This window comes from Pristiophorus japonicus, chromosome 16, assembly GCF_044704955.1.
Source record: "Pristiophorus japonicus isolate sPriJap1 chromosome 16, sPriJap1.hap1, whole genome shotgun sequence".
Classification (NCBI taxonomy): Eukaryota; Metazoa; Chordata; class Chondrichthyes; family Pristiophoridae; genus Pristiophorus; species Pristiophorus japonicus.
In genome coordinates this window covers 137,738,604-137,765,441 of record NC_091992.1, presented here as the reverse complement: position 1 = coordinate 137,765,441, position 26,838 = coordinate 137,738,604, and the positions used below count along the sequence as shown (strand labels likewise).

The 26,838-nt window shown below is 44.5% G+C and overlaps 1 protein-coding gene across 2 annotated transcripts in view; it reads left to right on the top strand.

The window, feature by feature from the left end:
* The window catches only part of ube2o (ubiquitin conjugating enzyme E2 O), a 161,874-nt gene that overhangs the window by 36,254 nt on the left and 98,782 nt on the right, over positions 1 to 26,838 (top strand). For both annotated transcript variants that reach the window (XR_011587339.1, XM_070857977.1), the window contains exons 2-5: positions 6,612 to 6,674; positions 22,543 to 22,653; positions 24,742 to 24,839; positions 26,399 to 26,462. Coding sequence is in view for 1 of the 2 variants with exons in the window: in XM_070857977.1 (XP_070714078.1) it covers positions 6,612 to 6,674; positions 22,543 to 22,653; positions 24,742 to 24,839; positions 26,399 to 26,462 (336 nt within the window). In the remaining variant the exon portion in view is untranslated. The remainder of the gene's footprint in view (positions 1 to 6,611; positions 6,675 to 22,542; positions 22,654 to 24,741; positions 24,840 to 26,398; positions 26,463 to 26,838) is intronic.

Sequence of the window (26,838 nt, the reverse complement as noted above, 5' to 3'; positions counted from 1 at the left end):
CTTGCTCCCGGCGAAGAGACTCTGGAAGTGTTCGGAGCCTTCTTGGATGCTTCTCCTCCACTTTGAGCGGTCTTGGGCCAGAAATTTCCAATAGTCGGGGATGTTAAATTTTTTCAAGGAGGCTTTGAGGAAGTCCATGAAGCATTTACACTGCCCTCCTGGGACTCGCTTGCCATGACGTAGCTCGGAGTAGAGCGCTTGTTTCAGGAGCCATAGTGTCGGGCATGCGGACGATGTGGCCCATCCATCGGAGCTGATCGAGCGTGGTCAGTGCCTCGATGCTGGGGATGTTGGCCTGAGAGCGAACGCTGACATTGGTGCACCTATCCTGCCAATGGATTTGCAAGATTTTGCGGAGGCAGCGTTGGTGGCACTTCAGTGCTTTGAGGTGCCTGTCTTTCAATCATATGGGAAGGCGGATATCACTACTGCTCTGTAGACCATGAGCTTGGTGCCAGGTTTGAGATCCTGGTCTTCGAACTCTCTTCCTCAGGCGACCGAAGGCTGCACTGCCACACTGAAGGCGGTGTCTGTCCTTGCTGATAGTAGGCTCCTAAGGTATATGATGTGGTCCACATTGTCCAAGGTCTCGTCATGGATCTTGATTGTGGGGGAGCAGTACTGTGTGGTGGGGCCAGGTTGGGAGAGAACCTTTGTCTTATTGATGTTTAATGTAAGACCCAGACTCTCGTACGCTTCAATGAAGGTGTCAACGATGGTTTGGAGTTCGGACTCGGAGTGTGCACAAACACAAGCGTCATCTGCGCATTATAATTCAATGACGGAGGTTGGAGCAACGTTGGATCTGGACTGGAGGCGTCAGAGGTTGAACAATTTCCTGCATGTCGTGCAGATTAACTCCACTCCAGTGGGGAGCTTGTTAAAGGTGAGATGAAACTTTGCAGCGAGGAACATAGAGAAGAGTGTCAGTGCGATGACACAGCTTTGCTTGACCCTGGTCTGCGCTTGTATTGTCTGGTGGATCCGTTGGCAAGAATCACGGCTTGCATGTCATCGTGGAGGATGGTGACAAATCTTTGAGGACGACATTCCATAATCCCTCACGGTTGTATATACCATTTAGCACTGCCAAACTCCCTTGTTACCTATTTTCTAGCCTTTTCCTCCGCCTTCCAAATTCACGTTCTAATTTCCTGCATTCCAATTCCTTTGCTTTCCCCCCCCCCCCCCCACCCCCCACTTCTGAATCTACTCTCAGGTTGCCATCCCCCTGCCAAGCTAGTTTAAACCCTCCCCAACAACTCTAGCAAACCACCCCCGTGAGGATATTGGTCCCAGCTCTGTTGAGGTGTAAACCGCCCAGCTTGTACAGGTCCCACCTTCCCCAGAAACTGTCCCAATGGCTCAGGAATCTAAAGCCCACCATCTCTCCAGCCACGCATTCATCTGCTGTATCCTCCTATTTCTGTACTCACTAGCACCTGGAGTAATCCGGAGATTACTACCTTTTGACCTCTCGTTTTTTAATCTAGTTCCCTAAAATTTGCCTGCAGGACTTCATCCCTCTTTCTACCTATGTCGTGGGAAGTCCAGAACCAGGGGTTACAGTCTAAGGATAAGGGGTAAGCCATTTAGGACCGAGATGAGGAGAAACTTCTTCACTCAGAGTTTTTAACCTTGAATTCTCTACCGCAGAGAGTTGTTAATGCCAGTTTGTTCGATATATTCAAGAGGGAGTTAGATATGGCCCTGACGGCTAAAGGGATCAAGGGGTATGGAGAGAAAGCAAGAAAGGGGTACTGAGGTGAATGATCAGCCATGATCTTATTGAATGGTGGTGCAGGCTCGAAGGGCCGAATGACCGCCTACTGCACCTATTTTCTATGTTGGTACCGATATGAACCACGACCTCTGGCTGTTCACCTTCTCCCCTCAGAATGTTCTGCAGCTGCTCAGTGACATCCTTGATCTTGGCACCAGGGAGGCAACATACCATCCTGGAATTGTATCTGCGGCTGCAGAAACGCCTGTCTGCTCCCCTAACTATCGAATATGCTACCACTATTGCTCTTCCACGTTTCTCTCTTTTCACCCCCCCCCCCCCCCCCCCCCCCCCCCCGGTGCAGCTGAGCTATCCATGGTGCCGTGGACTTGGTTCTGGCTGCACTCCCCAGAGGAACCATAGCCCCCCACCAGTACTCAACTGAATACCAATTGGAGAGCGAGATGCACCCAGGGGACTCCTGCACTACCTCGTCTTCTGTCTGGTGGTCACTCATTCTCTCTCTGCCTGCACATTCTTAAGCTGCAGGGTGACCACCTGTAGAAACATGCTATCCACAAAGTTCTCAGCTTCATGAATGCACTGCAGTGACTCCAGCTGCCGCTCAAGCTCTGAAACACGGATCTCAAAATGCTATAGCTGGCGACACTTCCTGCACACGTGATTGTCAAGGGCACGAGAAGCATCCAGGACTTCCCACATGGCACCTGATGTGCATTCCTCCGGACTGAACTGCCCTGCCATGTCTCTTATTTACTAGATTAATTAACTAAAGTATGTATTATACCCCTCTGCCCTTAAAGACTAAAGACAAACAGGCATAAAACAGTGATACTCACCAGCCCCATACCTGAATAGCAAAATAAAAAATCCGTTACCAGCTATCCTGTGGCTACTTGTGTTTTTTCCCCTCGCCGCTGCTGCTCTGTCCCCACTCTCGGGCACTGCTCCTTTATACCGCCACTGCTGCTCTTGTAGCTACAGTATTTGTGGCTGGTTCAGTTAAGTTTCTGATGAATGGTAACCCCAGGATGTTGGTGGAGATTTGGTGATGGTAATCCTGTTGAATTTCAAGGGGAGGTGGCTAGACTCTCTTGGTGTTCTTTGCCTGGCACTTGTGTGACACAAATGTTACTACCCATTTATCAGTCCAAGCCTGCTGCATGTGGGCATGGACTGCTTCATTATCTGAGGATTGCGAATGGAACTGAACACTGCAATCATCAGCGAACATCCCCACTTCTGGAGGGGAGGTCATTGATGAAGCAGCTGAAGATGGTTGAGCCTATGGCACTGCCCTGAGGAACTCTAGCAGCAATGTCCTGGGGCTGAGATGATTGACCTCTAACAACCAGAACCATCTTCCTTATGCTAGATGTGACTCCAGCTAATGGAGAGTTTCCCCCCCTGATTCCCATTTTACTAGGGCTCCTTGATGTCAAGGGCAGTCACTCTCGCCTCACCTCTGGAATTCAGCTCTTTTTTTCATATTTGGATCAGGTCTCTAATGAGATCTGGAACTGAAACCCAACCTGAGCATCGGTGAACATGTTGTTTGTAAGTAAGTGCCACTTGATAGTACTGTTGATAATGCTTCCATCAATTTGCTGATAACTAAGTAGTTTGATGGGTTGATTGGCCGAATTTGATTTGTCCTACATTTGTGGACAGGACATATCTGGGCAATTGTGCACATTGTTGGTAGATGCCAGTGTTGTAGTTGTACTGGAACAACTTTGCTAGAGGCGTGGCTAGTTCTGGAGCGCAAGTCTTCAGCACGACAGCTGGGGTGTTGTCGGGGCCCATATAGCCTTTGCTGTATCCAGTGCACCCAGCCATTTCTTGATATCACGTGGAGTGAATCGAATTAACTGAAGACTTGGCTTCTGTGATGGTGGGAATCTCGGGAGGAGGTCGATATGGATCATCCACTCAGCACTTCTGACTGAAGATGGTTGCAAACACTTCATTCTTGTCTTTTGCACTCGCATACTGGGCTCCGCCATCATTGAGGATGAGAATGATCATGGACTCTTCTCCTCCTGTTAATTGTGTCATGGTCCACCACCATTTATGACTGGATGTGGCAGGACTGCAGAGCTTTGATCTGATCCGTTGGTTGAGAGATTGTTTAGCTGTGTATACCATGCTGCTTCTGCTGCTTAGCATGCATGTAGTCCTGCTGTTGCAGCTTCCCCAGGTTGGCACCTCATTTCTAGGTACACCTGGTGCTGCTCCTGGCATGCTCTTCTACACTCCTCATTGAACCAGTGTTAGTCCCCTGGCTTTATAATGGTAGAGTGAGAGATAGGCCAGGCCATGAGGTTACACATTGTGATGGAATACAATTCTGCTGCTGCTGATGGCCCACATCGCCTCATGGATGCCCAGTTTTGAGCTGCTAGATCTGTTCTGATTCTATCGTATTTAGCATGGTGGTAGTGCCACACAACACGATGGAGGGTGTCCTCAGTGTGAACACGAGACTTCACCTCCACAAGGACTGTGCGGTGGTCACTGCACAGATAGATTGGCGAGGACGGGGTCAAGTAAGTTTTTCCCTAGTGGACTCGGCCAGCTTGATCAGTAGTGGTGCTACCGAGCCACTCTCAGTGATGAACATTAAAGTCCCCCACCCAGAGTGCATTCTGTGCCCTTGCTCCCCTCAGTGTTTCCTCCAAGTGGTGTTCAATGTGGAGGAGTACTGATTCATCAGTTGAGGGAGGGCAGTAGGTGGTAACCAGCAGGAAGTTTCCTTGCCCATGCTTGACCTGAAGCCATGAGACCTCATGGGATCCGGAGTCAATGTTGAGGACTCCCAGGGCCACTCCCTCCCTCCTGACTGTATACCACTGTGCCTACACCACAGGTGGGTCTGTCCTGGTGGGACAGGACATACCGAGGAGTCTGAGCATCCACAGCTCTCTGGAATACAAAATTCCAAAGATTCACTACCCTTTGAATGAAGAAATTTCCTCCTCATCTGAGGTTGTAACCTCCAGTTCTAAATTCCCTGCCAGGGAAAACATCCACCCGCAGCGCGTACCCTGTCGAGTCCTTTCTGAAGGTTTTCCACCCGTTCCGTTACGTCCTACATCCTGGCATATCACCATTTGGGACTCGTGGCCCATGCTGCAAAAAGGCCGTCTATCCCTGTTATAACTGAATCTCCAACCAATGCTACTCACCTATTCTGTTTTTTTTTCTTTGTTCCCCTGGTCCACACTGCTACGCCGTTGCTTCTGGCTCCCCTCCCTGCATCTCTAATCTTGAACCCATCACAGATTCAGATGTACAAAGTTTCCTGCTCCTCTCTGCTTTCCTTTCCTTGTCTACAACAGTTGTCAGTTTCTGTTGCTCCTGACTCCTCTCTGCCTCTGAATATTTACTTGTTGCCCAGGTGGTGATCAGTTCATTGCGTAAAATGCTTATTTTCAAGTCCGAAGGCAGCAACTGCTCATCACTCACTCAGAATGAGTTTTTCTGCTTGTAATATATTCGTTTCAATTGGTGTTTACCAACAGCTTGTCAACTTTGTTCAAAGACTGATTCTGGGATGAGAATATGTAGTGTTTATGCTTTAGGGTAAAGTAGAGGTTACGTTTTTATTACCAGTTCACTTCTATCGTTATCTGGAGTGAATGCTCCATCTTTTCCACGGCACTGATCTGTAATGTTTGCTGTTACACTTGCATTACACATAATTAATCACTTTAGATAAATGCTTAGTATAGCTGCTTGGTGTGTGATATTCAGAGTTGCAAAGCGAGACACGCGATTTTGAATGAAAATAAACAGCAACTCTGCAATTTCCCAATTTAAGGCGTGATTATTTTTACGATTTCAGGGCGTCCGCCAATAATATGACCAGTACCTGCACACTCTTGCTTTCACCATCCAAACAGCAATTTGAGCTCCACTTCCAGTGCCGTTGCTGTTAAAACCCAACTGTTCACCTGGTTTTTCTTCCTTCGGCCACCATCTCCTTGGCCTGGCAGTACAAGTTATGGTAAACGCAGCAGCCCTGCTCATGTTTGCCGGCCTCTCAGCCTGTACGCACCGTGCATTAGCTGGTTAGTAGAGCCGGAGCCGGACAGCAGCCCTGGAAGGAGCAGAGTGCAAGTGAGGTGGCCACAGCCAAACGGGTCGGCACTGCACTGCTCCTTGGTGCGTGCTATCTGGCGCTTCGAGCCACAGGCAATTGGGACCGAGGAAGTGGGGCCTCGGAAGCGAGAGGCACACGGGCCACCTCTGCCGATAATGGTCGCGCCTCCTGTCTCCATGGGAAGGTGTTTTTCATTCGTTGGTTGGCAGCTGCAGGGACTGTGTTGTGTGCTGATTGTGTTGGGTAGCAGCTGAAGGCTGGTGAGAACGGCTGGGATTTTAATAGTTTTTTGTGAAGCATTTTCAGATGCAGTAATATAGTTTTTGTCGAGAGCTGTGGCCTGTTGGCGATTAACTAAAGCCACCAACGAGGTTTATAATAAAAACTCTCAATCTATATTGGTTGTGTTTTTAAAAAAAATAGCAACTCGTGATTTCTTCCCAAACTTGTTTGTCTCATGATTTGAAATGGTGGGTTTGGCATTACTGTACCCACCTTCTCGAGGGTAGTTATGGATGGCAATAAATGCTGGCCATGCCAGTGATGCGCACACCCCGTGAACTAAAAATAGTTTAAAAAAAATTCCATTGGTTATCATTGACAGCAGCTCAAAGGTGGTGTATTGTTTTGGTCAGTTTTATTGGCTTGAAATGTAATCGTAGCCTTTATTCAGTTATTCCTGCAGTGCAGTATGGATTAATCTACAGATTCACTTACACCCGATCAGTGCAGTGAGTTTCTTCCTTTGTTTTTCCTTTATAGCTGAAACTAGAAGACCGCTCGCTGATGCCTCGTGACTTGGTGCGGTGTATGGGCCCAAATGCTGTAAGTTTCTTGTGCGTATCATATTGTTTTCTCCAATGGGGCCTGGAGCATTACTAACTCCCACCTCTCCCAGGTGTTCACCTACTTGGTTACTTGCTAAAATCACTTTTGTTTTATTATTCTCCATCAGTATTTCTTTTTCCTCCATCACACTTTCCCCTCTCGCTCTGTTTGTGCAGAATCCTCTGCTGTGTGGGCATCTGTGCAGGTGATCTTTGTAACTTGAGGAGCAAGGGTCCAAATTAAAATGCAGAATCTCCAATAATAATCTCTGGATTGTTACCTGAGCCACGTGGAAATTGGCACAGAGCCAAGCAGATCAGAAGGTTAAATGCGTGGCTGAAAGAGTGGTGTGGGAGGCAGCGATTTCGATTCATGGGACATTGGAACCAGTACTGGGGAGTGAGCGAGCTGTTCTGTTGGGACTGGCTCCGGCTCCACTTAAACCAGACTGGAACCAGTGTCCTGGCGAATAAAATAACTAGGGCAGTAGATAGGGCTTTAAACTAATGAGGGATGGGTGGGGGTGGGTATCCCTGATAAAGGATTGGATAAGACAGTAGAGGGAAAGGATCTTGGCTTGGAAAAACAAGATGTAGAATAACTTTGGGCGGAGCGAAGGAACAAAAGGCAGAAAAAACTGGTGGGAGTAGTTTATGAATTAGGCGAAGGAATTGAGTGTAATATCTCCAAGCTTGCAGATGACACTAAGCTGGGTGGCAGTGCGAGCTGCGAGAAGGATGCTAGGAGGCTGCAGGGGGACTTGGACAGGTTAGGTGAATGGGCAAATGCATGGCAGATGCAGTATAATGTGGATAAGTGTGAAGTTATCCACTTTGGTGGCAAAAACAGGAAGGCAGATTATTATCTGAATGGTGACAGATTAGTAAAAGGGGAGGTGCAACGAGACCTGAGTGTCATGGTACATCAGTTTTTGAAGGTAGGCATGCAGGTACAGCAGGCAGTAAAGAAAGCAAATGGTATGCTGGCCTTCCTAACGAAGGGATTTGAGTATAGGAGCAGGGAGGTCTTACTGCAGTTGTACAAGGCCTTGGTGACACCACACCTTGAGTATTGTGTGCAGTTTTGGTCTCCTAATCTGAGGAAGGACATTCTTGTTATTGAGGGAGTGCAGCGAAGGTTCACCAGACTGATTCCCAGGATGGCAGGACTGAAAGACTGGATTGACTAGGCTTGTATTCACTGGAATTTAGAAGAATGAAGAGGGGATCTTATAGAAACACACACAATTCTGATGGGATTGGGCAGGCTAGATGCAGAAAGAATGTTCCCAATGTTGGGGAAGTCCAGAACCAGGGGTCACAGTCTTAAGGATAAGGGGTAAGCCATTTAGGACCAAGATGAGGAAAAACTTCTTCACTCAGAATTGTGAACCTGTGGAATTCTCTACCACAACGTTGTTGAGGCCAGTTCGTTAGATATATTCAAAGGGGAGTTAGATGTGGCCCTTATGGCTAAAGGGATCAACGGGTATGGAGAGAAAGCAGGAATGGGGTACTGAAGTTGCATGATCAGCCATGATAATGAATGGTGGTGCAGGCTCAAAGGGCCGAATGGCCTACTCCTGCACCTACTTTCTATGTTTCTATATGCCCCCTAACAGTATAAATCAGGAAATTAGAGGTGCATGTAGCGAGAGTAATTTTCATATAGACTGGGCAAACAAATTGGCAAACATAGCTTGGAGGACGAGTTCATGGAATGCATTCTAGATCAGTATATCAATGAACCAACTAGGGGACAGGCTATGTTAGATCTAGAATTGTTCAATGAGACTGGGTTAATAACTTTGTAGTAAAGGATCTTCTGGGGAGCAGTGATCATATTTTATCAGAACATAAGAAACAGGAGTAGACCATCCAGCCCCTCGAGCCTGCTCCACCATTTAATACGATCATGGCTGATCTGATCATGGACTCCGGTCCACTTCGCTGCCTGCTCCCCATAACCCCTTATTCCCTTATCGGTTAAGAAACTGTCTATCTTTCTCATTTATTCAGTGACTTCTGCAGCTCTCTGAGGCAGCGAATTCCACAGATTTACAACCCTCTGAGAAGAAATTCCTTCTCATCTCAGTTTTAAATGGGTGTCCCCTTATTCTAAGATTAGGGGAGACTCGAACTAGGGGGCCTATCAGTGGAAACATCCTCTCTGAATCCACCTTGTCAGGAGTCCTCATTATCTTATACATTTCGATAAGATCACCTCTCATTCATCTGAATTTCAATGTAGAGGCCCAACCTACTCAACCTTTCCTCATAAGTCAACCCGCTCATCTCTGGAATCAACCTAGTGAACCTTCTCTGAACTGCCTCCAAAGCAAGTATATCCTTTCTTAAATATGGAAACCAAAACTGCACGCAGTATTCTAGGTGTGGCCTCACCAATGCCCTGTATAACTAGCAAGACTTTCCTGCTTTTATACTCCATCCCCTTTGCAATAAAAGCCAAAATTCCATTGACCTTCCTGATCACTTGCTGTACCTGCATACTAATCTTTTGTGTTTCATGCACAAGTACCCCCAGGTCCCGCTGTACTTGCAGCACTTTGCAATTTTTCTCCATGTAAAAAATAATTTTTCTGCCAAAGTGCATAACCTCACACTTTCCAACATTATACTCCATCTGCCAAATTTTTGCCCACTCTCCCAGCCTGTATGTCTTTTGCAGATTTTTTGTGTCCTCCTCACACATTGCTTTTCCTCCCATCTTTGTATTGTCAGCAAATTTGGCCACGTTACACTCGGTCCCTTCATCCAAGTCGTGAATATAGATTGTAAATAGTTGGGGTCCCAGCACTGATACCTGCAGCACCCCACTAGTTACAGATTGCCAACCCGAGAATTAATCATTTATCCGGACACTATTTTCTGTTAGCCAATCCTCTATCCATGCTAATATCTTGCCCCCAACCCCGTGAACTTTTATCTTGTGCAGTAACCTTTTATGTGACACCTTGTCAAATGCCTTCTGGTTCCCTGTTATCCATCCTGTTCGTTATATCCTCAAAGAACTCCAGCAAATTTGTCAAACATGACTTCCCCTTCATAAATCCATGCTGACTCTGCCTGACTGAATTATGCTTTTCCAAATGTCCTGCTACTGCTTCTTTAATAATGGACGGGCAGACCACATCGCATGCCCGACACAAGACTCCCAAAGCAAGCGTTCTACTCTGGCTACATGGCAAGTGAGCCGCAGGTGGGCCGAGGAAACGTTTCAAGGACATCCTCAAAGCTTCTTTGCTAAAGTGCAACATCCCCACCGACACCTGGGAGTTCCTGGCCAAATACCGCCCTAAGTGGAGGAAGAGCATCCATAAGGGCGCTGAGCACCTCTAGTCTTGTTGCCAAGGGCAGGCAGGGGAAGGAGTGTGCGGCAAACCAAACTCCCCACCCGCCCTTTCCTCCAACGACTGTCCCATCTGTGACTGTAATTCCCATATTGGACTTTTCAGTCACCTGAGAACTCACTTTTAGAGTGGAAGCAAGTCTTCCTCGATTTTCGAGGGACTGCCTATGATGAATAATGGACTCAACATTTTCCCAACCATAGATGTTAGGCTAACTGGTCTATAGTTTATATATAATATAGTTTATATTGAGTTTGAGAGTGATTTAGTTACGTCTAGAACCAGGGTCTTAAATCTGAACAAAGCAAACTAAGTGGGTATGAGGCGAGTTGGCTGAGGTAGGTTGGGAAACTAGATGAAAAGATATGACTGTAGATGAGCAATGGCAAAGATTTTTTTTTAAATGTCATAATGAATACACATTCTCTTGGAATAAAAACCTTACAGAAGAAATGGTCCAACTACATTAAAAGGTATGATGGAAGACAAGTAATGGCCAGCATTTAAACAATTAATACACAATTTACATCAAATATACATTCCTTTAAGACGCAAAACTCCCATGGGAAAAGTGGTCCAACCGTGGCTAATAAGAGAAGTTAAAGATAGTATTAGATCAAAGGAAGAGGCTTATAATGTTGCCAAAAATAGCAGTAAGCCTGAGGATCGGGAGAATTTTAGAATTCAGCAAAGGAGGACCAAGAAATTGATGAAAGAGAAAAAAGAATGAGTAAATTAGCAAGAGACATAAACAATTTGTAAATGTTTCTCTAGATATGTAAATAGGAAGAGATTAGTGAAAGTAAACTTGAGCCCGTTCGAGGCAGAGACAGAAGAAATTATAATGGGCAATAAGGACATGTCAGACATTAAACAAATACTTTGTACCTGTCTTCACGATAGAAGACAAAAACATTCCAAAAATAATGGGGAATCAAAGCTCTAGAGGGAATGAGGAACAAGAAATCAGTATAAGTAAAGACATAATACTGGCGAAATTAATGGGACTAAGTGGCGACAAATCCCCAGGACCGGATGATCTGCATCCTAGGGTTTTGAAAGATAGCTTTAGAGATAGTGGATGCACTGGCATTAACCTTCCAGAATTTCTTAGATTCTCGAATAGTCCCCAAGGATTGGAAGTGAGCAAACATAATCCCGCTAATTAAGAAAGGAGAAAAAGAAAAAAACGGGGAAATATAGGCCAGTTAGCCTGACATCAGTAGTAGGCAAAATGCTAGAATCATTAGGGACATGGGGCTAGAAATTCAGCAACATTCTGCTCATTTACTGCCCATATATCGGCAGCGGTAAACTATACCACCCGCTCATTTAAAAAAAAAAATGGATTCTGATGTCATTTCTTGTGCAACGCCCAAAATTGCTGTCAGTGGTAAATTCAGCAAATCGCCCATTTTTACCGCTTGACTAAAATACTGTCCAGAAAAAGCTCCACTCACCTGACCTTAACCCAGCGGTATGGACGCCATTTTTTAAATCGGAGGAACTTGAAGAAAAGGCTGTTTCAAGCTGGTAGGAGCATAAAAGCCATTTTTGATTGGTATTTAAGGGTGTTTGAATATATTGCAGATTATCTGAGCACATTGTGGTCAATTTACAGTACATTTGTGGTTGTTTGAGGACAATTGAAGAATTTTGATGACAGTTTGGGACATTAAAAGGAATGGGGTCTGTAATTTCTCTGCCAATATTGCTGACTACTTGCATGCTGTGGAATAGAGCTGGAAGAAGGTTCATTGGGCACAAATGCTGTTCAGTCAGAGGTTGCTGACTGCTGAGGAGGAGGCCTTGCCCCCAACACGCTTACAGGAATAAGTGGTACCTGCACCTGTCCGATAGTGTGTTAGAAGGCTGCGCTTCCAAAAAGAGGTCATCAGTGAGATATGTCAGCTCATTAAGGGACACCTACAGCCTGCCAGCACCATCAGGACTGCACTGCCCGTTGAGGTGACAGTGACTGCGGCACTTTCCTTCTATGCATCGGGCTCCTTTCAGGCATCAGCTGCTAACATATGCTGCATCTCTCAGCACGCCACTCATCGCTGCATTCACCAGGTAACTGAAGTGCTTTACGTACACAGGATGAACTTCATAAACTTCCCAATGACCAGGGAGGCAGAGAGTGAGAGGGCTTTGTATTTTTCAAGAATAGCAAACTTACCCAAGGTCCAGGGTGCCATACACTCTACGCACATCGCCCTGCGAGCACCTTTAGAGTAGCCAGGGGTGTACTGGAACCGAAAGGGATTCCACTCCCTGAATGTGCAGCTCATTGTCGACCACAAGCAAATAATCATGGCAGTAAATTCCAATTTTTCAGGGAGCATCCATGATGCGCACATCTTGCGTGAGAGGACTGTATCTGACCTGTTTAGAGTCAGCCGCAAGGTCACGGCTGGATGCTGGGGGACAAAGGATACAGCCTCGCCACCTGGCTCGTGACCCCCCCCCCCCCCCCCCCCCACCCCTCCGTAAACCCCAGACAGATGCCGAGCATCGTTACAATAACAGGCATATAGCCACACGCAATATTGTCAAAGACAATTGGAGTGCTGAAGCAGCGCTTCCAGTGCCTGGACCACTCTGGAGGCAGATTACAATACCACCCTGAGTAGGTCGCTGAGTTCATTGTGGTGTGTTGCATGTTGCACAACTTGGCCATCATGAGGGGACAGGATTTTCCAGAGGACTGCAGGACCACCTCAAGAGGGGAGGAGACGGAGGTTGAGCAGCCTGGCGATGAGCCCATGCCACCCCCACCCTGCAGGAGAAGCCCCGTGGTACTTACGCAACTGCAAAACTGTTACGCCAGCAGCTCATAAATGAACACTTTGCTTGAACGGTGAGAGTTATGTTTCATCCTTGCCTGGCCATTGTTTGCAACCGTTTTAATGATTGTTACTCCTCATTTTGTAAAAGTGAGTGAGACACTGCAGAAGAATGGTTAAGTTGAATACATTTTTTAATAAAATGTGAACATTGAAAAATGTAAATATTTGAAACAAAATAAATTAATAAATTATTTTTAAATGAAATGAGATACATAATTTTAACAAAACCACCAACAGCAACCAGTGAAAACATTAAAAACTACAAATGCCCACAACACCACCTCCCCCCCCCCCCCCTCCCCCCATCAATCAACAATTTCTGATTAACAAGTAAAACACCCTCCCCAGCGTTGGGACCACGGTGTTGTGCAGTAGGGCACCTTGAGCGCTGCTGCTGTTTGGGGGTGGGGGCTGCGTGATAATGGCAGCGCCATGTGTGGGATTCTGGAGAAGTTGGGGGTTCTAAAGACCCATCTTCAGATTCAGAAGCAATTGATTGCTCCCGACTCTCTGGTGCTGTCGGCCTGGGTGGTATGACACCATAAGAACATTAGAGATAGGAGTAGGCTATAAGGCCCTTCAAGCCTGCTCCGCCATTCAGTACGATCATGGTTGATCTGATCATGGACTCAGCTCCACCTGCTCCCCATAATCCCTTATCCCCTTATCGTTTAAGAAATTGTCTATTTCTGTCCTAAATGTATTCAATGTCCCAGCTTCTACAGCTCTCTGAGGCAGTGAATTCCACAGATTAACAACCCTCATAGAAGAAATTTCTCCTCATCTCTGTTTTAAGTAGGCGGCTCCTTATTCTATGATTATTAGTTGAGGCCCCAGTACTGATCCCTGTGGCACCTTATGTTCTTATTTGTCAAACACATTTTCTCTTTCATGAACCATGTTGACTCTGCCTAATCATCTTGCGATTTTCTAAGTGCCCTGTTACCACGTCTCTAATGATTCTAACATTTTGCCTAATAATGTCAAGCTAATATTTCCCCGTTTTTTTCCCCTTCTTCCTTTCTTGATTAGCGGGGACTTAATCCTTGGCGACTATTTGAGAATCTAGGGAATTCTGGAAGGTAATGCCAGTGCATCCACTATCTCTGCAGCTACCTCTTTTAAAACCCGAAGATGCAGGTCATCCGGTCCTGGGGATTTGTTGCCACTTAGTCCTATTAATTTCGCCAGTATTATGTCTTTACTTATACTGATTTCTTGTTCCTCATTCCCTCTAGAGCTTTGGTTCCCCATTATTTTTGGAATGTTTTTTGTGTCTTTTACTGTGAAGACAGGTACAAAATATTTGCATCACAAATACTTTGTCGGTCTTCATGGAAGAAGACACAAAAAATCCAGAAATACTATGGAACTTAAAGAAATTAGAAAATAAATAGTACTGGAGAAATTAATAAGATTGAAGGGATTGATGGGATTGAAAGGCCGATAAATCCCCAGGGCCTGATGGACTGCATCCCAGAGTACTTAAGGAGATGGCCTTAGAAATAGCGGATGCATTGACAGTCATTTTCCAATATTCCATAGACTCTGGATCAGTTCCTATGGAGTGGAAGGTAGCCAATGTAACCCCACTTTTTAAAAAAAAAAAAAGAGGGAGAGAGAAAACAGGGAATTATAGGCCGGTCAGCCTGACATCGGCAGTGGGTAAAATGATGGAATCAATTATTAAGGATGTCATAGCAGCGCATTTGGAAAGAGGTGACATGATGGGTCCAAGTCAGCATGGATTTATGAAAGGGAAATCATGCTTGACAAATCTTCTGGCATTTTTTGAGGATGTTTCCAGTAGAGTGGACAAGGGAGAACCAGTTGCTGTGGTGAATTTGGACTTTCAGAAGGCTTTCGACAAGGTCCCACACAAGAGATTAATGTGCAAAGTTAAAGCACATGGGATTGGGGGTAGTGTGCTGACGTGGATTGAGAACTGGTTGGCAGACAGGAAGCAAAGAGTAGGAGCAAATGGGTACTTTTCAGAATGGCAGGCAGTGACTAGTGGGGTACTACAAGGTTCTGTGCCGGGGCCCCGACTGTTTACATTGTACATTAATGATTTAGACGAGGGAATTAAATGTGGTATCTCCAAATTTGTGGATGATACTAAGTTGGGTGGCAGTGTGAGCTGCGAGGAGGATGCTATGAGGCTGCAGAGTGACTTGGATAGGTTAGGTGAGTGGGCAAATGCATGGCAGATGAAGTATAATGTGGATAAATGTGAGGATGACCACGTGTGCAGGAAGTGTCTCCAGCTCCTCCAACTCGAGCGCCGAGTCTCGGGAGCTTGAGCGAGGACTGGAGGCACTGAGGAGCATCCAAGAGAACGAGAGGTACGTGGATAGCTCGTTTCAGGCGTTGGTCACCCCACAGATTAAAAGGGTACAGGAGGATAGGGAATGGGTGACCGTTGCACACAAGAGTATGGCGAGGCAGGTAGTGCAGGAGTCCCCTGAGGCTATCCCGCTCTCCAACCGGTACTCTATTCTGACTACTGGCGAGGGTGGTGATGCCTCTGGGGAATGCAGCCAGGGCCAAGTCCACAGCACCGTGGGTGGCTCAGCTGCACAAGGGGGGAGGAAGAAGATGGGAAGGGCTATAGTGATAGGAGATTCAATAGTTAGGGGAGCAGATAGGCGCTTCTGCGGCAGCAAAAGTGACATCAGGATGGTGTGTTGCCTCCCTGGTGCAAGGGTCAATGATGTCACTGAGCGACTGCAGGGCATTCTGGGGAAGGAAGGGGAACCGCCAGTGGTTGTGGTCCACATTGGTACCAATGACGTAGGTAGAAAGAGGGGTGAGGTCCTGAAAGCTGAGTTTAGGGAGCTAGGAGTAAGATTTAAAGCCAGGACCTCAAAGGTGATAATCTCGGGATTACTGCCAGTGCCACGTACTCGTGAGGGTAGAAATAGGAAGGCTAGTCAGATAAATACATGGCTGGGGCATTGGTGTAGGAGGGAGGGCTTTAGTTTCCTGAACAATTGGGACTGCTTCTGGGGTAGGTGGGACCTGTACAAGTCGGACAGGTTACACCTCAACAGAGACGGGACCAATGTTCTTGCGGGTGGTTTTGATAGTGCGCTTGGCAGGGGGCTGGGAACCCAGGAGAGGGCTCTGAGCTAGTTAGTGGGTGAGAGCTCAGATGAACAGAACCCCAAGAAAGGATGCAAAAGACAGGAGGCAACAGAGCAGAGTAGCACTGGAGTAAGTGTAAACCACACGGTGATAGGAAGGGACAATATGTTTGAATATAAAGGGGCTGCAGGAGGGGTCAAAACTAAAAATCATGGTTTAAAAACTAGTATTAAAACACTTTACCTAAATGCACGCAGCATTCGAAACAAAGTAAATGAGTTGACGCACAAATCATTACAAATGGGTATGATTTGGTGGCCATTGCAGAAACGTGGTTGCAGGGTGGCCAAGACTGGGAATTAAACATACAGGGGTATCTGACAATTCGGAAAGATAGACAAGAAGGGAAAGGAGGTGGGGTAGCTCTGTTAATAAAGGATAATATTAGGGCAGTTGTGAGATGATATTGGCTCCAATGAACAAAATGTTGAATCATTGTGGGTGGAGATTAGAGATAGTAAGGGGAAAAAGTCACTGGGCGTAGTTTATAGGACCCCCCCACAATAACTTGACGGTGGGGCGGACAATAATCAAGGGAATAATGGGGGCATGTGAAAAAGGAACGGCAATAACCATGGGGGATTTTAACCTACATATTGATTGGTCAAATCAAATCGCACGGGGTAGCCTTGAGGAGGAATTCATAGAATGCATACAGGATTGTTTCTTAGAACAGTATGTTACAGAACCTACAAGGGAGCAAGCTATCTTAGATCTGGTCCTGTGTAATGAGACAGGAATAATAAGTGATCTCCTAGTAAAAGATCCTCTCGGAATGAGTGATCACAATATGGTTGAATTTGTAATACAGATTGAGGGTGAGGAAGTAGTGTCTGAAACGAGCGTACTATGCTTAAATAAAGGGGACTCCAGTGGGATGAGGGCAGAGTTGGCTAAAGTAGACTGGGAACACAGACTAAACGGTGGCACAATTGAACAGTGGAGGATTTTTAAGGAGCTCTTTCATAGTGCTCAACAAAAATACATTCCAGTGAAAAAGAAGGGATAACCAGCCGTGGATAACCAAGGAAATAAAGGAGAGTATCAAATTAAAAACCAATGCGTATAAGGTGGCCAAGGTTAATAAGAAACTAGAAGATTTGGAAAATTTTAAACGACAGCAAAGAATGACTAAGAAAGCAATAAAGAAAGGAAAGATAGATTACGAAAGTAAACTTGCGCAAAACATAAAAACAGATAGTAAAAGCTTTTACCGATATATAAAACGGAAAAGTGTGACTAAAGTAAATGTTGGTCCCTTAGAAGATGAGAAGGAGGATTTAATAATGGGAAATGTGGAAATGGTTGAGACCTTAAACAATTATTTTGCTTCGGTCTTCACAGTGGAAGACACAAAAACCATGCCAAAAATTGCTGGTCACGGGAATGTGGGAAGGGAGGACCTTGAGACAATCACTATTACTAGGTGGGGTAGTGCTGGACAGGCTAATGGCCCTGATGAAATGCACCCTCGGGTATTAAGAGATGGTGGAAGTTATAGCAGATGCATTTGTTATAATCTACCAAAATTCTCTGGACTCTGGGGAGGTACCAGCGGATTGGAAAGCAGCTAATGTAACGCCTTTGTTTAAAAAAGGGGGCAGACAAAAGGCAGGTAACTATATAGGCCGGTTCGTTTAACATCTGGAGTGAGGAAAATGCTTGAAGCTATTATTAAGGAAGAAATAGTGGGACATCTAAATAGGAATAGTGCAATCAAGCAGACGCAACATGGATTCATGAAGGGGAAATCATGTTTAACTAATTTATTGGAATTCTTTGAGGATATAACGAGGTGGATAGAGGTGTACCGATGGATGTGGTATATTTAGATTTCCAAAAGGCATTCGATAAGGTGCCACACAAAAGGTTACTGCAGAAGATAAAAGTACGCGGAGTCAGAGGAAATGTATTAGTATGGGTAGAGAATTGGCTAGCTAACAGAAAGCAGAGAGTCGGGATAAATTGGTCCTTTTTGGGTTGGAAATCGGTGGTTAATGGTGTCCCATAGGGATCGATGCTGGGACCATAACTGTTTACAATATACATAGATGACCTGGAAGAGGGGACAGAGTGTAGTGTAACAAAATTTGCAGATGACACAAAGATTAGTGGGAAAGCGGGTTGTGTAGAGGACACAGAGATTTAGATAGGTTAAGCGAATGGGCGAAGGTTTGGCAGATAGAATACAATGTCGGAAAATGTGAGGTCATCCACCTGGGGGGGGGGGGGTGGGGGGAAACAGTAAAAGGGACTATTATTTGAATGGGGAGAAATTACAACATGCTGCGGTGCAGAGGGACCTGGGGGTCCTTGTGCATGAATCCCAAAAAGTTAGTTTGCAGGTGCAGCAGGTAATCAGGAAGGCGAATGGAATGTTGGCCTTCATTGCGAGAGGGATGGAGTACAAAAGCAGGGAGGTCCTTCTGTAACTGTATAGGGTATTGGTGAGGCCGCACCTGGAGTACTGCGTGCCGTTTTGGTCACCTTTCTTAAGGAAGGATATACTAGCTTTGGAGTGGGTACAGAGACGATTCACTAGGCTGATTCCGGAGATGAGGGGGTTACCTTATGATGGTAGATTGAGTAGACTGAGTCTTTACTCGTTGGAGTTCAGAAGGATGAGGGGTGATCTTATAGAAACATTTAAAATAATGAAAGGGATCGACAAGATAGAAGCAGAGAGGTTGTTTCCACTGGTCGGGGAGACTAGAACTAGGGGGCACAGCCTCAAAATATGGGGGAGCCAATTTAAAACCGAGTTGAGAAGGAATTTCTTCTCCCAGAGGGTTGTGAATCTGTGGAATTCTCTGCCCAAGGAAGCAGTTGAGGCTAGCTCATTGAATGTATTCAAGTTACAGATAGATAGATTTTTAACCAATAAGGGAATTAAGGGTTACGGGGAGCGGGCGGGTAAGTGGAGTTGAGTCCACGGCCAGATCAGCCATGATCTTGTTGAATGGCGGAGCAGGCTCGAGGGGCTAGATGGCCTACTCCTGTTCCTAATTCTTATGTTCTTATGTTCTTACTGCCCACTCACTCAATCTATCTATATCCCTTTGCAGACGCTTTGTATTCTCCTCACAGCTTACTGTCCCAGCAAACTTGGATACATTACACTCGGTCCCTTCATCTAGGTCATTAATATAGATTGCAAATAGCTGAGGACCCCAGCACTGATCGTTGCGGCACCTCACGACAGCCTGCCAACCTTAAAATGACTCATTTTATTCCTACTCTGTTTTCTGTCTGTTAACCAATCCTTTTTCAATGCTAATACATTACTTCAAATCCCATGAACCCTTAACGTGTTGTAACCTTTTATGTGGCACCTTATCAAATACCTTTTCGGAAATCCAAATATACTCCATTCACTGGTTCCCCTTTAATCTACCCTGCTAGTTACATTCTCAAAAAACTCTAAATAAATTTGTCACACTCTTTCCCTTTATAAAGCCATGTTGACTCTGCCTAACCATGTTATGATTTTCTAAGTGCCCTGACACCATTTCCTTAACAACGGATTCTAGTATTTTCCTGAAGACAGACAGAGCCTGATGCCACCCGTTTTCTCTCTCCCTCCTTTCTTGAATAGTGGAGTTACATTTGCTACCTTCCAATCCGCTGGGACGTTCAAATCTAACGAATGTTGGAAGATCAAAACCAATGCATCCACTATCTTGGCAACCACCTCTTTTAGAACCCTCGGTTGTCTGGCTTCGGGGATTTGTCGGCTTTTAGTCCCATTAGTTTCTCTAGTACTTTTTCTCTACTTATATTAATTACATTAAGTTCCTCACTCTCATTAACCCTTGGTTCCTCAGCAGTTTTTGGTATGCTTTTTGTGTCTTCTACTATGAAGACAGATACAAAATATGTGTTTAACGTTTCTGCCATTTCCTTGTTCCCCACAATTTCTCCTGCCTCAGTCTCTAAGGGACCAATATTTCCTTTTGCTATTCTCTTCCTTTTTACATACTTGTAGAAGCTCTGACAATCTTTTTGTATTTCTTGCTAGTTTTCTCTCCGTCTATTTTTTCCCTTTTATCAATTTTTTGGTCACCCATTGCTGGTTTCTGAAACTCTCCCAATCTTCAGGCTTACTACTGTTCTTCACAACATTATAAGCTTCTTATTTCAATCTGTTATCCATAACTTCTTTAGTTAGCCACAGATGGATCACTTTTCCCATGGAGTTTTTGTTTCTCAATGGAATGTATTTTTGTTGAAAATTAAGAAATATTTCTTTAAATGCTAGCCACTGCTTATCTACCGCTGTACCTTTTAATCTATTTTTCAAATCTACCTTAGCCAACTCGCCCTTCATCCCTATGTAATTGGCTTTATTTACGTTTAAGACTTTAGTTTTGGACTTGGGCAAGTCACTCATACTTATAGTGGAATTCGATCATATTATGATCACTCTGCTCCAGAGGATCCTTTACTATGAGATTGCTAATTAACCCTGTCTCATTACACAATACAAGGTCTAAAATAGCCGGTTCCCTGGTTGGTTCCATGATGTATTGTTCCAGTAAACTGTCCCGAATGCATTCCATGAACTTGTCCTCCAGCCTATCTTTGTCAATTTGATTTTGTCCAGTCTATATGAAGATTAAGGTCCCCTACGATTATTGCATTACCTTTGTTACAAGCTCCTACTATTTCTTAATATTCTTTCCAGCGGTACAGCTACTGTTAGGGGACCAATATTTTCTGCCGCTTGTTATTCATGATCTCCACCCATACTTCCTGATCTTCCGAGCCAAGATCCTTTTTCTCTACTGGGATTGGCGGTAATATATTAGCATGGATTGAGGATTGGTTAACGGACAGAAAACAGAGTAGGAAAAAATGGGTAATTTTCGGGTTGGCAGGTTATAACCAGTTGGGTACTGGAAGGATCAGTGCTTGGGTCTCGGCTATTTACAATCTATATTAATGACTTGGATGAAGGGACTAAGTGTAATCTATCTAGGTTTGCTGCCTATACAAAGCTAGGTGGGAAAGTAAGTTGTGATGAGGATGCAGAGAGGCTGCAAAGGGATATAGACAGGCTAATTGAGTGGACAAGAACATTGGAGATGGAATATAATATGGAGAAGTGTGAAATTATCCACTTTGATAGGAAAAATTAAAGAATATTTTTTTAAATAGCGAGAGACTGGGAAATGTTGGTGTTCAAAGGGACTTGCGTGTCCTTGTATACCAATCACAAAGTTAACTTGCAGGTACAGCAAGCAACTAGGGAAGCAAATGGTATGTTATCCTTTATTACAAAGGGATTGTAGTTTAAGAGTAAAGAAGTCTTACTACAATTATATAGGACCCTGGTGAGACCACAGCTGGAGTATTGTGTACAGGTCTGGTCTTTTTCCCTTAAGGAAGGATATACTTGCCTTCGAGGGAGTGTCAAATTGATCTGTTTTGTTGTAACCCTACTGTGAAGCACCTTGGAATGTTTTACTACGGTAACGGCGCTATCTAAATAAAAGTGGTTGTTGAGTGAAACGAAGGCTCATTACACTGATTCCTGGGATGGGGGCATTGTCCTATGAGGGGAGATTGAGGAGACGAGGCCTATATTCTCTAGGATTTAGAAGAATAAAGGTGATCTCATTGAAACATAAATTCCTACAGGGTAGATGCAGGGAAGATGTTTCCCCTGGCTGGAGAGTCTAGAACGAGGGGTTACACTTGAAATAAGGGGTGAGCCATTTAGGACAGATGAGAAATTTCTTTACTCAAAGGGTTGTAAATCTTTGGAATTCTCTACCCCAGAGAGCTGTGGATCCCCTGTTGTTGAGTATATTCAAGTTCGGGATCAGTAGACATTTGGATATTAAGGCAGTCAAGGATATGGGGATAGTGCAGGAAGGTGGAGTTGCGCTCTAAGTTCAACCATGATCTTGAATGGTGGAGCAGGCTCGAAGGGCCGAAATAGCTTAATCTTGCTCCCATTTCTTGTTTTATTTTGAAAACATATGCTAGACACAGGCACAATGGGCCAAATGGCTTCCTTCGGTGCTGTATCGTTCTGATTCTAGACTGGAAAGTCCCAAGTTTAATCCCTGGTTTGTGCTGAGTGAATTGATTTGAACTGATGGGGATGAGGCATTATAAACGGCCTTCGTGCTAATGGGCTGCAGAAGGAAATCCTGTGGTAGGACCCCACTCCGGATCCCCATGAAGACTCTGTTTTGCAAAGGGTTTATTTTCCTCTTACTCTGAAACTTGTGGAGCGATTGGTGTTTGGCTTATTTCATTTGCAATGCTAGGATTAGCTGCCTTCCTTAAAACGTAAATGGCTGGTAAGCACTACATGATTTTTAGTTTTTGTTTTTAAGAAATGAGATCAGTTAATGTTTTCCCATCTTGCTCATTGTAGATTCTGTTTGATTTCAGAGATCTGCACCCAGAATGACTCAATATTTTGGACAAATAAAATGTTGCAATGTTGTGGACTTTATTCCATCTGTGTCTGCATCTTTTATAGGATAATCAGTGTGGAACAGTGATTGATGTGAATATGGAGTGCACCTTGAAGATTCTGGGAACAAATTACATTCTTCACCCGGTCAACAGCAGAGACTTGCAACATATTTGGGTGCGTGATTGGGAAGCTGTGAGATTCTTGTATTTTGCTGATATTTGCGTTGCTTTGTATTTCTAGAAATGAAGATTTCCCGTCACTTAGCTTTTGGGAGGAATCTTTTTTCAGATGATTGATGTTTCACTTGTGGGTAGACAGCCCTTCACTTAAATAGGTGCACGCAAGAAATCATTGGTTGTGATGTATAATGTTGAATTGATGCAGCACAATATGTTTAAATTTACATTATGAATTATATAGAATTCACAGCACAAACAGGCCATTTGGCCCAACTGGTCTATACTGGTGTTTATGCTCCTTTGGGAAATAATGTCAAACATCCTGTTTAGTTTACTGATATTTGTTTTAGATTCACAATGATTTTCTTCACCTTTTGTCTGAAATAGATGGTTTGGGCAACAATTTTGTTTTTGTTCCATTAAACAAAAATATATTTGCATTTAACAGAAAAATATCCAGGATCAAAATAGCAAAGCCTGTGTGTCTGGGTTCTGAAGAACGTTTCGACAAACCGAGCCAGCATTCTGATTTCTATTCCAATTGGCCATAAACCTTTGAATGAACTCATCCAATGTTTCCTCATGTTAAACGTTGTAGCCTTAAGGAGCATACACTGACATAGTAGAAGAAATATATATGCACATGAAATGTCACCTTTCCTGTGAAACTTTCCACACTTTTTTTTCTCTCACTTGATTAAACTCTCATTCTTTTCCTCACCTGATTTCTCTAAGGTAGGTGTCACTGTTGCATTCCCTTTGAATCTCCCGGTTCTATTTCAATGATACGTTCACAGAACCACTCCGTTTGGAGCTGCTAATGTTAGCCTTGTGGCCCAATGCTGGTTGTCCCCCACTGCAACCTCTGCGCACCATATTGAGCCAAGCAGAGTCCTGCCCAATGACCCAACCCCAACATCTGCCCCTGCGATAGTCCCGAGTCCCAAAGCTCAGCTCCAGTGGAACAAAACTGCATTACTGGAATGTGTTTAGAATTCCTTCAGTACCAAGTGCTTCTTAAAATCTTGTGGCAGGAGAGGAGAATATAGGGAAGGCTGTGTAAGATGTTTACTGCTGCCAATGCATATTTAAATAATTAAGCCCCTGCTCCTCTCCCCACGGCCTTCATTAATTGGACCCTGAGGAACCAGTCCCACTGTCAGAAACACTGCTTTGTTGAGGAAGGGAAAGATTGCTTGTTTGTCAGCAATGATCTAGAGGAACAGTTATCTCACTAACCCAAGCCAAAAATGCTCTGAAGAATTATTTTTCTTTCTCCTTTTCCCCCTGTTCCAAACGGTCATGAACACCAGTACCCACCACCACTTCCCTCCAGCCAGTGCCACTGACCATCGGTGCCTGTCCCCCACCCTGGAGAAATCCCCCTTCATTGCACTTTAGTCATGAACATTTCACAACCATCCTCTACCTCCCCTTGTATTCTCTCACTTCAACCCTTGTTTCAACCCCACCCCCCAGAACCATTTCAAATGCTTCCAAACCCAGGTCTTCCACTCCTATTGGAGAAACGATTCTTTAAAAGTGTGTCTTCCTCGGCCTCATCCTCCTCCTGAACCTAGAGGTATTAGTTTTGTGGAGCTTCTTGTCATGATCAGTCAGAGCCCCTTCTCTGCTGTTTCATATTGCACAGGAGGCCATTTGGTCCATAGTGCTTGTGCCGGCCCTTTGAAAGAGCAATCCAATTCGTCCCACTATCCCCTGCTCTTTCCCCACAGCCCTGCAAATGTTTGCCTTTTCTGCTATAACTTTAGTCTTTCAAGCCTCGTGCTGCAGGCATTTCCTCCGCTGTTTGTGTAGCACCCTCCTGCTAACCCTAGTGCTTGCAAATTCCAAGACCCTTCAGCGCTATCACTCAGTTTGCAGAAGCTCTGACACGAGCTGGACATGTGTTTGTGTACGAACGCATGCTTTCTTATAACATTGGTGACTCAGCAAATTACTTTTGGAATGCACGATTGTTTCTCTATTGCATAACGCTTTTTTTTAAAGCAGGTTTTAATGCTAAACCAGAGCTGACTCTTTATTTCAATGTAACTATTTAATACCAAATGTTCTTTCTCAGCCATTTGTCTATGGTGACTACATAGCCTTCGATTGCTGGCTAGGAAAAGTTGACAACATCGTGGCCCAGCTTATCCTAAAACTATCAAATGGAGCCAGGTATCACTCCATCCGTTTTATTTGAATTGTGTACGTTGTTATATGGGTATGTGAAATGGGACAATGGCAAGAGTTACTTGTCCCTGGATTTGAGTTTATAATGAGCCTAATTACATACTAGAAATGTTATTCAGTTAGTTTTGAGCTGTGCGGACAATAACATCAGATTCAATTGCCAGTGTGTGCTGTATTTGCAGCTCTCCACTAGGGTAGCAGTAAACATATTTCAGGTTTCCTGCTAATCTGTAGTCAATGACCCATTCTGATCAAGTGCATGTGTGTGGATATCTTGCTTGACTGATGTGATCTCCACACTTGAATAGAACCACTTTTAAAATTAATCCTCAGGATATAGGCGTCACTGGCAAGGCTGCCATTTATTGCCCATCCCTAGTTGCCCCTGAGTGCTGAACTGCCGCCTTGAACCACTGCAGTCTGTGTGGTGAAGGTACTCCCACAGAGCTGTTAGGTAGTGAGTTGAGCAAAGTATTGGAGGGCATCTGGTACCTATTGAACATAGCAAGAAGTTTGACCCCTTTGGAAGTGAGAAGGGAGAATTTTTGCAAAGTGTTTTTTTTTTAAGTTGCATTTTTTTATTCACATTAGTTCCTGTTTAAAACAGCACACATTGTGGAATTCAGGATGTATCTAGTAGCCTATGAACTTCCAATTGTATATCTTTGACACCATGCTATCATTATCCAGGAGGTATGAATAAATGTTTCACTTACTGGGATTTTTACATCTTTCTTTTCTGCAATTAACCCTTATGTGGGAGGTTGAGGAAATCTATGTTCTATATTTTCTCACCCAATGCAGTAAAGTTGTATGGCCACACAATCAAAGATCATAAGATGTGGGAAATAATTTACAGAAATATTTTGAATTTGTAACCAACAGACTTGTCTTTCTATTGTGCCTTTCATGATCTCAGGATCCCAAAGCACTTCAGCCAGGGAAATACTTTTGAAGTGTAGTTACTGTTGTAATGCAGGAAACATGACAGCCAATTTGCACACAGCAAGTTCCCACAAATGGCATGAGATAACTGACCAGGTAATCTTTTTTAGTGCTGTTGGTTAAGGGATAAATATTGGCCAGGACACCAGAGAGAACTTCCCTGTTGTTCAAAATAATGCCGTGGGATCTTTTACATCCATCTGAAGGGGCAGTTGGGCCCTCGTGACGTTTCAACAGAAAGGCAAAATCTCCGACAGTGCGTCTCTCCCTCAGTACTACACGGGGAGTGTCAGCCTGGATTATGGGCTCGAGTCTCTGGAGTGGGGCTTGAACCCACAGCCTTCTGACTCCGACAAGAGTGCTACCCACTGAGCCACAACTGATGCTGGTTATGTTTTTATATCTGATTTGTTCTATTTTACTTCCTCTTCCCCACCATCTCATGTTGCCAGTATCCCCTGCCTTTAACTGTACAACATTTACAAATGTACCAATATACTGTGTTGCCGTATTTTTAGATCTGGTTTATTTTGTGGATCCCACTTGTACCAACGCAGTCCGTGCCGAATGTATTGAATGACAGTCTGTTCCTCTCTCAGGTGCTCCATGAGTACCAGTGATGGCAGTAAGCTGATTGATCTTTGTCCCCATGTCAGCGACTCGGTAAGTTTGTAGCTGTTCACCTGAATGGGCAGTGGGAGCGCTCATGCTAACACATGTATTAGACAAACATTTGTGAATTTGATGGTTTCTAAATGAATATTGACATACCAGTGAGGTTAACCAACATTTGTGACTAGAGGGTTTGTGTACATGTATTTTAATCCTTTTGCTGCCCATGTTTTCTAACAATTTGCCTCCTTCCCTTAAGCCTGAAAACTTGGAAGTTCTTAAATTCCCAAATTTGGAGGATTGGTAAAGACTGTTCCCTAGTTGGTTACATTTTCCCCAGTCTGGAGCAGTCTTTTTCAGTTGTCTAGACCCAAGAATTTTAAAGATCTGAAATCCAAAGCTGTTAAAGTTGTCTTTGTGCATGGAA